Source organism: Musa acuminata, chromosome BXJ1-7 (assembly GCF_036884655.1).
Source record: "Musa acuminata AAA Group cultivar baxijiao chromosome BXJ1-7, Cavendish_Baxijiao_AAA, whole genome shotgun sequence".
NCBI lineage: Eukaryota > Viridiplantae > Streptophyta > Magnoliopsida > Zingiberales > Musaceae > Musa > Musa acuminata.
Window position 1 is genome coordinate 36135352 of NC_088333.1, and position 16358 is coordinate 36151709.

Here is a 16358-nt window from a genome sequence, read left to right on the forward strand (position 1 = left end):
TAAATATTTTTAATCAACTTCCTCCTATCGAATCTCTATTTATTCCATAAATATTATAAAATTTTAAAAAATAATTTTATTGAGTATGTTCAATCCTAATATCACTAAAGATCAAAAGAATCAAATAAATAAAAATATACAAATGCAATAGATCAGTCTATATTTTTTTTAATCATGTACACATCAATATCAACAAAAACCTTGAAAATATTAAAATGTATGTTTGGAGGTAGATAAGGTGAAAACCTCAAAACTTCATATTCTTTTATATGAATTCGAGACTCCTATGATAAAAAATTTTAAATCTATTTTTATTTTTTTAAAGTTCTTTCTATTATGAACCGAATGAGATCTCATGGTTAAAACCTTAAAGATAAAACCAAATTTTATATAGTTTATCTTCAAAATTTGATAGGATTTCTATCACTACTATAGAATAAGCTAAAGATACAGGTATATTATATATTAATGAATTAATACTCTCACTTTTGGTTTATGAATAAAATGTCAACCTATCTTCAAGTAAAATTTTAAAATATACTATGATGCTCGATGTAAGAGACAAGACCGATCAAATGAGAGTTAGAGGAACTCTAATAAAGGTAATAAAGAAACTCATCGATGTTTTCATTGTAAAAATATAGATATATTAAAAAATTACTTGTATAAAAATAAAAAATTATAATGTTCTCCTCTACTCTGATGGTAAACAAATATGACAATCTTGAAAATTTTTCTTGGAACAAAAATCAAATAAATTATCATGAAGAAAATTATAGTGAAAAAAAGGATAAAAATATTTTCTTTATGACATGATAAAGAATCTTCTAGATCGATTTGGTTTTCTTTATGATATCTTATAAAAAATATAGTAATCAAAAGTTTAATAGTTCAATCAAATTCATAATGTAGATAAAAAATTAGGTTCAGGTGGATGGGAAAAAATTAATTATTACGAAGACCAAATCGATTAACATATTTATTAATAATATGATATTTATTCTTGATTTAAAATAAAATCTCATTAGTATAGGATACTAATGACAAAAAAGAATATTATGCTATTTTTTATGATAAAAAATATTTGATCTATGATAAAAAAAACTTAAAAAAATTGATAACAACTATAAGGATAATAATAATAAAGTATTTTCTTTATTGTTTTCAGATTTTTCTGTACATGCATTTATTATTATTGTTATCGATGAATCAACATTATGATATAAAAGATATGATTATCTAAAGTATGATGAACTAATAGTATTAAATTAAAATAATATGATAATAATGTTTGCCTAAAATAATATGATAGTCGGTTTGCCTAAAATTAAGAGTAAAAATAATGTTTGTGAATATTATGTTTTTGGAAAACAATACAAAAATTCGTTTTAGCTAGGTCGTTCTTGGAGAGTCATCTTCAATGGTTGAAACTTTACATGTAGATATGTATGGTGATTTTTTTATTATTTTTAGATTTCTCTTTACATGCATTTATTATTATTGTTATCGATGAATAAATATTATGATATAAAATATATGATTGTCTAAATTATGATGAACTAATTGTATTAAATTAAAATAATATGATAGTCGATTTGCCTAAAATTAAGAGTAAAAATAATGTTTGTGAATATTATGTTTTTAAAAAACAATACAAAAATTCTTTTTAGCTAGATGGAGAGTCATCTTTAAACTTCTACATATATATATATATATATATATATATATATATATATATATATATATATATATATATATATATATATATATATACTATCTTATATTATAGAAGTAAATATTTTTTTTATTATTTACAGATGACACAAGAATGATATGGGTATATGTAGAAAAATAATATGGTTATTTAGTTAAAACTCAGTGTATAGATAGAGGGGGTGAATTCATTTCCATTTTTTTTTAATTTTTAAAAGAATTCAATCATTTACATAGAATTGATTGTAAGCTATATCCTAGAAAGCATTTACATAAATTGGAGTAGCAAAGCAAAAGGATCGAGTTGTGATCGAGATTGCCAGGTGTTATGCTTAAAGAAAAAAATTAAGACCAAAAGAGTTTTGGACGGAAGCTATGGGTAATAGTGTATTTGTGAAACTACCTTTGTAGTATAAGGAAAAACACCCTATGAAATATAGTTGGATAGAAAGCTAGATATGAGCCACTTAAAGATATTTTGTTATGATGTTTATTTTCATGCTTATAAAAAAAAACCTTGATGATAAAAGTATTAAATGCATATTTGTGGGATATAGTAATAAAATAAAAGGTTTTATACTTTATGATCATAATGTTATCTTTAATAAGAAGAAGTTTGAAACTCTAAAGCAGTTAAAATTTTTATAGTTTAAATGATTCTTATTCAAATTATACCAGAGATATTAAAACACTTCCAAGGAAATTTCATAATCCTTCACAAATATATTAGTTTGGTTGTATGTTTTGTTTTAAAATATACTAGTTTTGAAGTTACAGCTCAAAAATATAAATGGATAATTGTAAGCTATTAAAAAAAAAAAAACTTAGAAGCTAGTAAATTTGCCCTAGGAAAAGAAGCAATGGACTTAAGTGAGTATATAAGTTCAAATTTAATGCTGATAGCTCACTGTAATAACATAAAATTCATTTAATTGCTAAAGGGTATGCTCAAATATCATGTATCAATTTTTCAATTTTTTTTTTCTCTAATTGCTATAATTGATATAATTAGAATAATATTAGCATTCACAGCCCTAAAAAAATGACATGTTTATCAATTTGATATTAAGTCAATCTTCTTGAATGAAAAATTATAAGAGGGGATTTATGCAAAGGAACCTAAAGGATTTGAAATTAAAGAGCAAGAAGATAAAGTGCACAAATTAGATAAACCATTATATAATTTAAAACAAGAACCAAGAGCATAATATAACAGAATTGATAAGTATTTTCTTCAATATAATTTTCAAAAAAAGTTCAAGTGAGTCAACTTTATATATAAAAGTCAAAAGTATGAAAATTCTTATTGTATATTTGTATATAGATGATATGGTTTATATTAGAAATAAAATAGATATAGTTGTTGAATTTAAGAAAAATATGATGTTAGAATTTGAAAAGATTGATCTAGAGCTTTTACATTATTTTCTGAGAATAAAAATTATTCAAGATGCAAATAAAATTTTCTGTGCTAAGATTTGTTAAAAATATTTCATATGACAGCTTGTAAACTAGTGAATACTCTAATAAATATAAATAATAAGCTTATGTTAAATGATAGAGTTAAAAAAATAGATAAAAAATGATATAGAAGTTTAATTGGAGGGTTGATATATCTCACACATTCATAGTCGGATATTATATTTACAGTTAGTTTGCTATCTAGATTCATACATAACACTAGCAAGTATCATTTTGGAATAACTAAAAAAATTCTTATATACATCAAGGCAGTTCTCAATTATGATATTTGTTATGAGCAAATAAAAGATAGAAAAATAATTTAGGATTTGTGCTCAATTTCAGCTTCAGAATAATTTCATGAATAATTAAAAATAAAAATATATTATCCTCTCGAGCAAGCTCTAAGGTAGCGTATGTTACGATTATAGGTATGACATGCTAAAAAGCATGATCGATCAACTAAAATATACTATAATAACAAATTTGCCATGGTAATGATGAAAAATCCTACTTCCATAAGTGTACCAAGCATATTAAAGTCTAACACATTTTATTCAAATAGATTATTGTAGCATTGAAGATCTAACTTGTCGATATTTTTATAAAAGTTTTACCTAAAAAAATATTTTTTTTTTCAAAAATAACTTCAAGTTATAATTATTTTAAATTAAGGGGGTGTGAGAAAATATAATCCAAAACCACTCATCAGTTTTGGAACTTTTCATCCATTTTGAAACCGTTTGAAATAGATGAGGAGAAGTGAAAGATTTGGTAGATGATAAATATGAGTTGTTCTATCCAAATAGATGGGGATGAGTACTCTGCGGGGATGAAAACGAGGAGATTTGTTAGGCTACGATTGAGTTGAGTTGATAGATTATCATAATATTTTCTCTCATTTAAAAGTTTATATTTTATCCTTTTAATTATTTTATATGTTTTTGGATAAATCCAATATTAAAAGTACTCTCTCTCTTTTATGCTATCTATCTTCTTTCTTTTGTTGCTGGAAGGAGTTTTCCTGTCTTGACCGAGCAAGGAATTATACGAGCCGAAACGTCGCTTCAGCTCTCTTGTCTCCCAACACCAGCGCTCATTACATATCATTGCCTTTGTTCCTCGACCCTCTACTCCTCTATCACGATCACCAGTATGTTTCGCCGCTCCACGCACAACCACAATACACCTCCGTAAGAAACAAAAGATCGGAGAGAGCATGGACTCCGTCCGAAAAGTGGATCCCTTCGAGCGATGTTGGAGGAAGGGGAATGGCCCATGTCACTTTAGGTTTCAGAGTGTTTTGGTGTGCTTTCTTTGGTATCATGATTGGTCACTTCCAAGTTTGGCTTGACATGTTGTTATCTTCCCCTTTCCCCATCCCACCAACAGATCCAGTCACACACGTCCTCCCCCCCTCCTCAGCCAAGCTCCCACTAAGAACACTGTCGTGCTAGAGAGCAGCATTTACAAACCCTAACACCCATCTGCGAGGCATTGACATGAGAGCTCGGGCACTCGATGGTGGCATTTGATTGCTGGCGAGAATAACGAGATGAGTCGCAGTGTTGGGAACGGACTGGATGGATGTAACGTTTCTGAGGCCACCACAACCTACCATCACAAACACAATAATACTTGATTAAGACAATACGTGGGAGACGTCCCAAAGGCGAGCCTGCGCTGCCCTAAATTTCTAAAGTTACTGATGTCTTCTTCAACTTTTGACTGTGTCACATGTGAGTGCGAACAGTGTGGCCATGACAGTAACTCGCGAACTCTGGCAGAGCTGCCCAGGCTAGTGGTAGGATCAGGGACAGGGGGCTGCCTCCACCGCACTGGCTCGTGAGAACCTTAACACTCGACGCGTACTGTGAGTGTACTCGGTTGCAAAAAGACGAAGGGCGTGCTGCTGCAGTCTTGGAGTCCGTCTTCTACCTCCGGTTTTGTGTGTGCAGCGTCGCACGTAGGAGTCGCGTGCGTCCACGTTAACTCCGGGACGGAGGCCAACCCGCTGTGGTAGGGTGACCCGCTCGTGTTGCATGGTTGTACGTGCGTCACGAGGGACGTTGCGTGGAGCGACGTGTGGGTTCTGCATGTCCTGCCCCACGTCAATGGCTTGGCTGTTTCCGCTCTGAGGTGCAGTACTTGTGCCAGATTTAGTGATACAACTTTGGAGGAATTCTCTTTTCATTTACTTGATAATAAATCATGTCTTAATCTTCTTTTTTTCATAAAAAAAAGTAATACCAAAATTTGATATTTTGGACAAAAAAACACACACTTTTTTTTTTTTTACTTTTATAAAAAAATTAAGCAATAGTAAAATCAAAAAGTATATAATATGTAATATGTTCTGTTCTCTTTGGAAATAAGAGGAGGAGCAAAGAAGAAGATTGCTACTAAGTAACAATCTCTTTACTATTGGTAAAATATAATTTATAATTTATTTTTTTTAATTATCAATCTTTATTATTATTATTTTTATGAAGATAGACTCTCTCTTTCTCTCTATCGTTCTTCCTCGACAATCTCACGAAGTATTCTTTCTCTCTGTTTGTATCATATACATTAGGCTCAATTGCTCAAAAAAATAAAGAAAAAAAATTATATGTCGGGTATCCTTGAAATATTAAAAGAATAAGATTATAAATAATAAATAATGTTACAAAATTTTTTTTCCGAAAAAACTTATGGAAATGATAATCCAAGAAGAGATTGATCACTTACTAAAATACAATCTTAATTATGGATGAATTGGAGGTGACAATGAAATTTACATTTCCTTTTTACTTCCACTTTGTTTGTTTAATGATTATTATCTGAGAAGCGGTTGAAAGCTGAGGAATTAGCTGAGTGTGTTATTTGATGAGTCTATTATTGTTTATATGGAGCCCAAAGCAGCGGCTCGGTATTGATCTTGTTGGGCTTTTAATTGCCCTACAAAGAGTTTTATTAATTGGATTTCTGTCCGTGGATCCCTTTGCTGGTTTCTTACGTCCAATTACCAAGCGGGTAAGGACATGGGTGAGTTCGAAACGTTAGGAAAAGTTTTTATTACCCCCTTTTCACTTTCATATAAACCAGGACTCGGAAGAGACACGCAAAGCTTGAAACGGACGCTGATGGCGGCTTCCTCTGCTCCTCCAGCGGCTCAGAACCCCCTCAAAACCCTAAGAAATGCATCCTTTCCTCGCCCCTGTCGCCTTCGCATCGTCTCGCCTGCGAGGCCCCCGCCGATCTCCGCGCTCGCCTCGTCCCCCTCCACCGCCGCCGCCTCACCACTTTCCGCCGACGCCCGCCACCGCGACGACGTCCTCCGTGCGGCCCGCGCCGCGCTCTCGAACTGCCTCTCCGAGACCTACCTCGATCGCACCGTCCCCGGACTCAGCTCCAAGGCCCGAGGCAAGGTGGGATGTTCTGCTTCGGTGCTTCCCCCCTTTCTCTTCCTTCTCTTTCTCTTTTCTTGCACTATTATAGACCGATTGCTGCAGGTGAGGGATATTTATGATGCGGAGGACCATCTCGTTCTCGTTACCACCGACCGGCAGAGTGCCTTCGATCGGGTTCTTGCCTCCATCCCCTTCAAAGGCCAGGTATTTCTTCTTGTCTCCATTAACTCTGATGTGTTAGATAATGGTGAATACCACTTTTTTGTTGTTTCGTTGGTTCTCGATTCCATGGCTGATAATTGAATGACTCTGCGTCTGAACTTTTTATCTCTTAAATTAACGCTGAATTAGGCATGGAGCAGGAGAAAATAATTAGGCATTGTTCATTGTGGTCTCAATTAAGGAAAAAGCACAATGCTCCTCTCGTTCCATTATTTTTGATGTGATATGGAACTTATCGAGCGATGAGTGTTTAGAATGTTTTAACAACTTTTTAATGAACTTAAGAAAAGCCTCTCTCACATGTGACTATAAATGAATTGGATCATTGGTGATCTTGCCCAATCTGATAATCCAACAAATTGGCTAAAAACTGATCCATGTACAATATTAAAACAAGGCTTCAAACTGGAAAAAAATTATTTTGGTGTACTTGTATGTCAATACTATTCACTAGCATTCTGTTCTTTACTATTGCTTACTGGTGTCCTGTCTTCTACTATTGAAGCAAGTTTTATGCTTTTCCTGTGATGGGTGTACTATTTAGGAATTATTTATAGATTGAATTAAGGTCTATCTATGTATGTCTAAGCTGTCAATCAGATTCTTGGACAGATCACCTTTTGAGCTCAGTATATCCAAATGCTTACTGTTTGTATATGGTCAAAGAATGATTGGAGTTTACACCTCCGAGGATCAAAATACTTTAGTCATTGCATTTTCCTTGAATTGATGGAAACCTTTTCTCACACTTTCCTAAGCAAGGACCTAAGAGTTTGGAGGATATTTATAGCACTAATATCTCCTGTATTTATTCTAATATTTCTTAGCGTGTAGGCCTTTTGACTCTACATGATGGAATTCTGGCTAGGATATAAAACGATGTTCTTTTTAAGCATCAGCTATAGCTGTGATCATTATCTGACAATATTCATATAACTGTAGAAAACGATGGAATTATAAATATAAAGCTTACCACATAAACAATACTGGTGCTTCGATCTAATTCCAATTAATCCTTACCAGACATTATACGTTCAGATCTATAATTCGTTCACTATGCCAGAAGTTCCATATTCATCGTTCTACAATACACAAACTACTTCTGATGCTTGAAGTATTCCAATTATTTATCATGTTCTAAAAAAACCTAGGTTAGTCACACTTAATTGACATCAATATTCATAATCTCTAGAAAAACCTAGATTATTAGCACATCAATTAATTCTATTATGAGTTGGTGAATTAAAAGATAGATAACTGTGTTTAACTATTTGCTTTATGGAAGCCATGTCGGTATGCATTGTGTTAAAGTTGCCTAGTATTTTGTAGGAGATAGTCAGGATCCTTAAACATGTCATATAAAATCTTCACACAAGCTGTTCTCTCCGTATCATACTTGAAAAAGAAAACTCAACTTTGACTGAATATGTAGAAAATATTATTAGATTTAAGATAAAAAGAGCTTCGGTGTCACTGGAACCAAAAGTGCATATACTAATTAATGATCCCAATTGGAGTGCCTTATTACTAAAGGAGATAGCAAAAACCAAAAATCCACACACAAGTTTTTCTTCTCTGCTGTCTGCAACATTAAAAGGTTGGAGGAATCCAAACTACAATATTGATTTAAAAAAGATACTGCATCCAGATAATGTTCTTGATAAATTTTCCAGTCTCAGCAAACATTATATCTGTCTAAACATTGGAGGTCTCACCAACGAGACTTACTACAAGCACTGGGACCTTTTCAGGATTCTTTCTTGGTTGCATGATATTTTTAATCTTCATCCTACGGGATGTTAATAAAATTTTGTCTTCCAATTATTATGATATTTTTTCTCTTTTATAATTATTATGTTCCTCATGATGCAAGGATTGCACTTTGATTTTCAGGTCCTTAATGAGACAAGTTTATGGTGGTTCAATAAGACTCAACATATTACTCCAAATGCTGTGATTTCTGCTCCAGATAGTAATGTGACAATTGCAAAAAGGTGCTCAGTGTTCCCAGTTGAATTTGTTGGTGAGACATTACCTGCTCTATAATTCATTTAATTGACACTATGTTTTCTCTTAATAATTCATTTAATTGGTCAAATGTAGACACAATATGATGGATTGCTATTTTCTGTCCAAGTGAAAATGAACAACAATCAGCACAGTTGCAGTATCTTGTGATTCTCATTTTGGCTTCTAGTCTTAGAAGCTTAGTTAGATTCTTCTTCTGCTGACTTTGGCCTATAAAATCTTTAACACCAAAGCACCAATCCATGTCCTACAGACCTTTTTTGTAAAGTAGTTTGTGCAATTATTCATTTCATCATGCTTATAATGCTCAATGAACTTGCTTTACTTGCATTTTTTTCCTTCATTTTCTGGTGCATGTTTGCAGTAAGAGGTTTTGTGACTGGAAGCACTGATACGTCACTGTGGACAGTCTATAATAAGGGTGTGAGGAACTATTGTGGCAATGTTCTTCCTGAAGGTATATTTATTGGCCAGTATCTACTTGTGTGTAGCTACATTCAGGTAATCTTTGTTCTCTTCACATATTGCAGGAATAGTAAAGAATCAGAGGCTACCTGCCAATATTCTTACTCCTACGACAAAAGCTGTGGATCATGATGTTCCAGTGTCACCTGATGAGGTTTGTCCCAACTGATTGTTCTTAATAGATAGCACTGTTCTGAATCCGTCAATTGTACTATCCCAAGTTAATTGCATATTATACCATTGCTTCACAGAAACTCCAACTAACCTTGTTTTCAAAATTTGTCCAAGACGTCCTCTTCTTGGCAATTCCTCTCATGCTAAATTATTACAGAATTTGCTCATTGATAATCATGTAATTTGTGAACTTTTTTGCTTCCCAGCTTGTTGAAATACTTTGAACTACAGGATCTGTGAAGTTTACTGAAATTGCTGTTAATTTCAATAATGTTCTCCTTTTTTGAAACAAATAATTGATGATGGTCATGTAAATAACTAAATTAAAATGCACTGATCTTTTGTTCCTAAATTCATAGTTTTCATTCTTGATCTGGGCCTCCGGAGTGTCACAGAGATTGCAGGAAAATTGTTGGGACTGTCAACTACGGTCTGTGTTTTAAATGACCCTGGGCTTATCATGTTCCTTCAGATTGCTCATCCTTGTTGGGTCATTTTGTCAATCTTGTAATCCTCCACTTCCTATTTACTCCTCTAGTCAATTTGCACCAATGAATGAACAAAATTTATCATGAAGCTACAAGTTGGATTTGAATTGCTAAATGAGATGGTTTGGAAGTCTTGTTGGTTAGCTTCTATTTATGTGTTACTGGTTATGTCCAGATTATTCAGCTGGGTTTGATGACACAAAATGAATTGGATGAAGTTAGCAGTAAAGCCTTGGCGTTATTTGCATATGGGCAGGTAGGTCCCTCTGCTCCTGTTAATCACCTTTTCTTATGCTTCTTCACAAGATACACTTGGTTCAACAAACTTTGTCAAACTTCAGTGAAATGTGAACTTTTGGTCGCTTGTTCTTTTGTCTTACCAAAGAAAGGACATATAGATGCTTATCCTGCACTACATTACTGCATGTACATTGAAGGTTTAAAGTGTCAGATGATTTGTAATTAGTCTGCTAAACTGCAGGCTTTAACATGTAAGATTTTTGTTGAAACTTGTGATGAGCTTTAACAAATTCATAATCAAATTGTATCTTGGAAATCAAACTATTATGTTATTCTAATAATCATTTATCTATGTGGTTAGTGTTGATGATAAATTTATTACTTGCAGCAAGTGGCATTGGAGAATGGTCTGATTTTAGTTGACACAAAGTATGAATTTGGAAAGGGAGCTGATGGGACGATAATGTTGATTGATGAGGTGGGTTATGCTGTATGGCCTTCCTGAAACGTTATGCTATTTCACAATGTGGTTGGCATGCTGTATTTGTAATCTTTGTACCTACATCTCATATATATTTTTTGTTTGGAGTGAAAAATTTCAAATTATCTTGTTAATTAACATTTTTCAAGAATATGCATTGCCTTGCTATTTTTCTTGTTGATTAGGATCGACAATATTAGAAGATCTTCAGCAATTGGTATGGAAGTTCTCAACGTTCCATCTTTACCTGGAGCATATCCTCCATCATCTTTTCTCTTCTGCAAGTTTCAAGTTAAATATTGGTTACTCAATTGGTCATATTTACCTATAAATAAAAGTGGAATAGTTAAATTGAGAAGTGTGTCAAAAGTTTTATGTGATTGCTTTGTGCCATTTGGATTAAGAGGTACATTCCATGAGACAATTATAAAACCAACTATAATTTATGGGTTGGAATGTTGGGTAGTTGGAAATAACATAAACAAAAAATTAACAATATTGAGATGAAAATGTTGAGATGTATGTGCAGGATTACTAGAAATAATAGAAGAAAAAATAATTTTATTTGAAGACAATTAGGTTTAGTCTCCATGGAGGAGGGTAAAACAATGAAAAACCCTACATGATGTGAAAATGTTTGGAGTAGGAGATGAATCAAATAAGAGCAATTGTGGATGGGAGGTAGAGGATGGTCTGAAAAAGCTTTATTAGAAATGATAACAAATTTTACTCTTTTTCAGTTTAACTATAGGGATATAATCGTATAAATAACTTAATGACAGGGAAAGATTCATGTAAACGGACTTGACTGATGGAACAACAAAGTTTGTTCTTGTATTCAATCAGTCAGTTAAAATTGTTTTGATCTTTCATCCAGGTTTTCCTAGGCATATTTTTTTCTACTACAAACCGTTGGCTTTTCTGTGCCTATAGATCTGTTGTGATGTCAAATTTTTTTATCTTCCAAGTTCCAACATCTAAACTAGAAATAATTAAGTTTAGATGCCCACTTAATTATCTACTTTTGTAGGATTGTACGATCATGAGTTAGATCCTTTGTTGGATTCTCGTTACATCTAACATCAATTCCCAATTTAGTTGTGAGATTCATTTTTAAAGGACCAGAACTCCAAAATTGTTACTGTCATTAATCCTGCATCCCATTTTTTTTTCCTTCTTGGATTTCTATGCATAATTTTTTTATGTTTTCTGCAGCCAGTCTTGAATCTGGTGAAATGAAGGTCGTATATGTTGCTGCAAACATTAGAAACCCTTTTTGCATCAACTTACCTGTTGTTGTTTGTACTAATATCATTGTTTCAATCCCCTTATCTGATTGACCGTCTTGCACTGTTTGTTACATGTGTCAGTCCCATTCACAGTTCTTAAAGTTGTTAATTTGAAAAGGACAATAGTAACTGTTTCTCATGGAGTAGCTTCAGATCTGTTTCTCTACAGTAGTGTCTTTTCCACAATGCCAAGTTAATTGCTAATTATAGTTGCATGACCAACTTACTGAACTTTCATTTGAATAAACTCCATTTGAGGATGGGGAAGTAATTGGGTTTTCCTTTCAAAAAAGTTTTCTGTTACACATAAAGCTAATATTCTTTGAGTATGGAATCTCAAATTTTCCCATGTGACACAGTAAAATTATTAACCATTAATTGAAGCATTGTACTCCACACATACATTTATTAACTTTTTTTTAATATTGTTATTTATACCGAGCAACTTCTAATATTGTTCTCCTGCTGGCAAAATATTGATATGGAATCTGATAATTTAGGTGCATACCCCTGATTCAAGCAGATATTGGATTGCCAATTCTTATGAGAAGCAGTTTAATGCTGGCTGTGAACCTGAAAATGTTGACAAGGTGTGTGATGTAGGAGTTTGATATACAGATTTGGGTTTTATCGTTTCTTATGTATTCCAACTTCCTTATCTTCAATTTTACAAATGTTACTTGTAAAGACATCGTAGAATTTCTCATATATCTTAAAAAATGGTTCAGTTTGGAAGTTGCTGATGCCTTGGTATTTGGCATGTTCTTAGGAATTCCTAAGGTTGTGGTTTAAGGAACATTGCAATCCATACGAAGATGAGGTATATTGTGTACTAATTTCCAAAATTTGCATTTGTTGGAGTTGTCTGTCTCATTAACTTTGACCTTTTAGGTTCTCCCTGAGGCTCCTGAGGATCTTGTTTGTGAGCTTGCATGGCGGTATATTTTCTTTTACTCAAATCAAGATATTAGCTTAATATTTTCTTGAAATAGAGAATAGAATGGATACTTTGTTCACATCATCATGATGCAGTGGTGGATTTAACTCTTTTTCCTAGCGAACTGGATAATATCGCCACAAAAAGCATATAAATCTAATTGTCGGTCATTCATTCCAAAATTCCATACAACAGAACAGGACAACATCTTCCACTCACAACTGGCTTGTGCCCCCAGTCTTGAAGTCACACGAAGGCTTTCAACAAAGCCACATTCTAGAAGTTGTATCTTGACACATAATATATTGTATGTTACAAGGATCGCAGATCTAATATCATCTTGAGACGCACAACTTCACAAGTTTCTCAGAAGAGGAACATTATGGAGCATTCGTCATTTAAACTTTTATGCGATCACTTTAATTAGTTCAGCATTTTGTAAACATCTTTTCGAGTGATGTTCAAAAGCTAAAGCTTGCCATGTTATGGGAGTTGACGTTTGGTTGATGCCAATCTTCTTCTGAACATTGGTAACTGATGGCCTATCATTTCACAAATTTGGTTTTCACATATGGCTGATTTAGGATTTTGCATGCAGGTACATCTTCCTCTTTGAAACCATCACAAATTCGAACTTCCAACTGCCTGCTGCAGAGGTATTCCAGGACATAGTTTGGCTTCATATATTTAAGTGATGACGGTGTCTTATTAAATCCTTGTACAGGAACCAATACATGATAGGATATCCAGGAACGTTTCCAGGGCACTATCAAGCATATAATTGTGGTGTTTCACCTATGGAGTTTCAACTGCTGTAAGTGCAGTTGCAGCTTATGCTGCAGATCATACTTGCATTTGGATCACAATAGTTCCTGGAAGATCCGGATCTCTTTTCTTGAACCTTCATGTGTTCCCCATACACCAATCAGTAACCACATGGCAGAACATGTAAACCATGCGTTGCTCAGTATAGTTCCAAACTTGTTCACATAGAATAAGTTCATGCCCTTGGATTGGAGGTCTTCTCTATTTAACAGAACGAGCATATACCATCTATTGTTGCAGAGTTGAAGGCTGTCGTTTATTTTGCTTGGAACACAAAACGAAAGTCGCATCCATATATTTATTTCTTCTTTTCTTATTTTCATTGATCGATGGTGAAGTTGCCCTTCCACGCACATTTTTTTTTTACTTTCCATTTCTTATTTTTATGATGAAATCTCTCAAATAGGTGTCAATAAGAACGCTGCAAATGGATCAGCTGCATTACATTTGAGGGAGAAACCTTGGGTCCTTCCAGGCGACATCAAAAGACTGCAGATAAAAATCTACAGAGCTATAGTCTCTTTGCCATTCTTCTCTATTTTCTTCTAAAATTTATCAGGTTCGGTGCTAATACACTCTTAACTATTCTCTCTGATACAAATTAAGTCTCAATTGTTGGAGTCATTGAAGTCATTTCCTTGATTCTTTTTCTTGTATTGTTTTGTTGACTTGGGTGTCATACGCATGTGTTATATCCAGAAATATTAAAATCTGGTTGTCTAAGTTGCAAGGAATAAAGTGTGGAAAAAAAAAATCATTCTTTAAATAATTTAAATTGTGGCAGACAGAGAAGGAATAGATTGTCCAAATCAGCTCATGCTTCGATGCTCAATAAATCGGTGGCGGCTGTAGACCGAGCAGAAAGTACTTTAAAAAGAATATTCTTAAAAAATATATAGAATATTTTTTAGTGTCTTAACTTAAAAAAAATTATAGAATATTTTTTATTATTTTACCCTTAGTCTCTCATTTGACGAACCTCAGTCTTTAATACCTCCTTTCCTCCCCTTTGTTCTATCGGACTTATCATGGAAAGAGTTGTTGTCATAATTTCACGATCCTCTCTTATCGAGGATGAGACCTTCCGGATGGGCACAACGATAAGAGTGAGGCCTTCGCCTTTACCTCTATTAGACTCATAAAATGAGAGAGGTGGTGATAGACGGTGACAGACGTGACATAAAAGACGAGGGAGAGCTAAGACAATAACACGGGAGTAGTGGACGACGACAATGTAGAGGTACAATGATCTTTTCATGTGATCATGCTTGTTTTATGAGAATTTTTTATATGTAAATTGATTGGAAAGTGAGACGGAATTATTTGGACCACTATAATTACATGGTCGAACAAATATTACTCTTTTGTCCTTATGATTAGGGTATGATTCAAAATCTATTTATGTGTTTATTTATATTAATGCTATTTATGTATCCATTAATGTAACTTGCTACTTCATTTTGAATTTACTTACTTTTTAATATTTTTTAACAACTATATATAAAATTGATTATTGGGCAATTTATCAAAAAAAACTGAAGCTTTTATTTTGACCAAAATACCTTCAATAAAATAAAAAAATAATGATTGTCCCTCAATAAATAAAATTTTTTAACAATTCGATTTGATTTAATTAAGTTTTAGATTATCCTTTGATTTTTCTAAATTACCCCAAACTATATCTCCACTCCTTCCCCTAAGCATTAGCTTCCTCCTCATTCTCCCCCTTAGCATCCTCCCACCACTCTATCATCAGCTCCTTCTCTCACTATGTCGTCTCCCCCTCTCTCTTAGGCTTCCTTTTCCTCTTTTGCCTTTCGACTTCTCCTTCCTCGTCCACCTCTCTCACCCCTCCTCCACCTCCTTTTTAATCTTCTAATTCTCCTCCACTACTCCTAGTTTATCTATAAAAGTCATTACATTTGGATTATACTTATTTACAAAATATATTAAAAAATATCTATTTTTTTTTATAAAAAATATCTTAAATTTATCATAAAACTAAAAAAAATCAATTATCCTAAAATATATCAATTTTCATATAAAATTATATTAAATTATCTATAAAAATTATTACACTCAAATTATACTCGCGTCATACTTAGGTTATACTCTTTCACATAACATATTAAAAAATTTATTAATTTTTCTAGATTTATCATAAAACTAAAAAGCTCAAGTTATCCTATAAATATTAAATATATATAATTATCCAAAAAATATATTTTTATATTAACTCGATTGATTTACAATCAAAGTTCCACTCATTCACATCACATGTTTAAAACATATTAATTTTTATATAAATTTATCTTAAATTCAACATAAAACTAATCACAAAATCCTATATTTCATAATTTCTCTTTTATATATTAATTTAGTTACACTAAAAATTGAAATAAGTTACCTTCGATTAATTAACTTATTTTAATAGTAATATTTTTTTTAAGGATAATTAATGATCAAACCTGTGAGAATTCTATTATAATTTGATGCTAACAAAAAAATTTATTAATTTTATTTTATAATAAAATTTTAAATTAGTTTATATAAAAATTAATATATTGTTATATATTAGGTAAACGAGTATAACTCAATTAAAACCTAAATGTAACTTGAATACAAGGGATCCATATAAAGTAA

General features: G+C 32.6%; 1 protein-coding gene across 1 annotated transcript; it reads left to right on the top strand.

The window, feature by feature from the left end:
• Positions 1 to 6282: 6282 nt before the first annotated feature.
• LOC135679169 (phosphoribosylaminoimidazole-succinocarboxamide synthase, chloroplastic-like) lies at positions 6283 to 13904 on the top strand. Its single transcript, XM_065192626.1, has 12 exons — positions 6283 to 6584; positions 6669 to 6770; positions 8682 to 8811; positions 9181 to 9273; positions 9347 to 9435; positions 10119 to 10199; positions 10572 to 10661; positions 12454 to 12543; positions 12723 to 12773; positions 12845 to 12891; positions 13489 to 13546; positions 13615 to 13904. The coding sequence occupies exons 1-12, from the start codon at positions 6300 to 6302 to the stop codon at positions 13669 to 13671; spliced, it is 1173 nt and encodes a 390-aa protein (XP_065048698.1). The 5' UTR covers positions 6283 to 6299; the 3' UTR covers positions 13672 to 13904.
• The last annotated feature ends 2454 nt before the right edge of the window (positions 13905 to 16358 follow it).

What these genes read in the sequence shown, in the direction of transcription:
- LOC135679169 (XM_065192626.1), top strand. Translation starts at nt 6,300, where the DNA reads ATGGCGGCTTCCTCTGCTCCTCCAGCGGCTCAGAACCCCCTCAAAACC. An exon ending in TGGCAATGTTCTTCCTGAAG is followed by an intron (nt 9,274 to 9,346) that starts GTATATTTATTG and finishes CACATATTGCAG; the next exon opens with GAATAGTAAAGAATCAGAGG. An exon ending in CGTTATTTGCATATGGGCAG is followed by an intron (nt 10,200 to 10,571) that starts GTAGGTCCCTCT and finishes TATTACTTGCAG; the next exon opens with CAAGTGGCATTGGAGAATGG.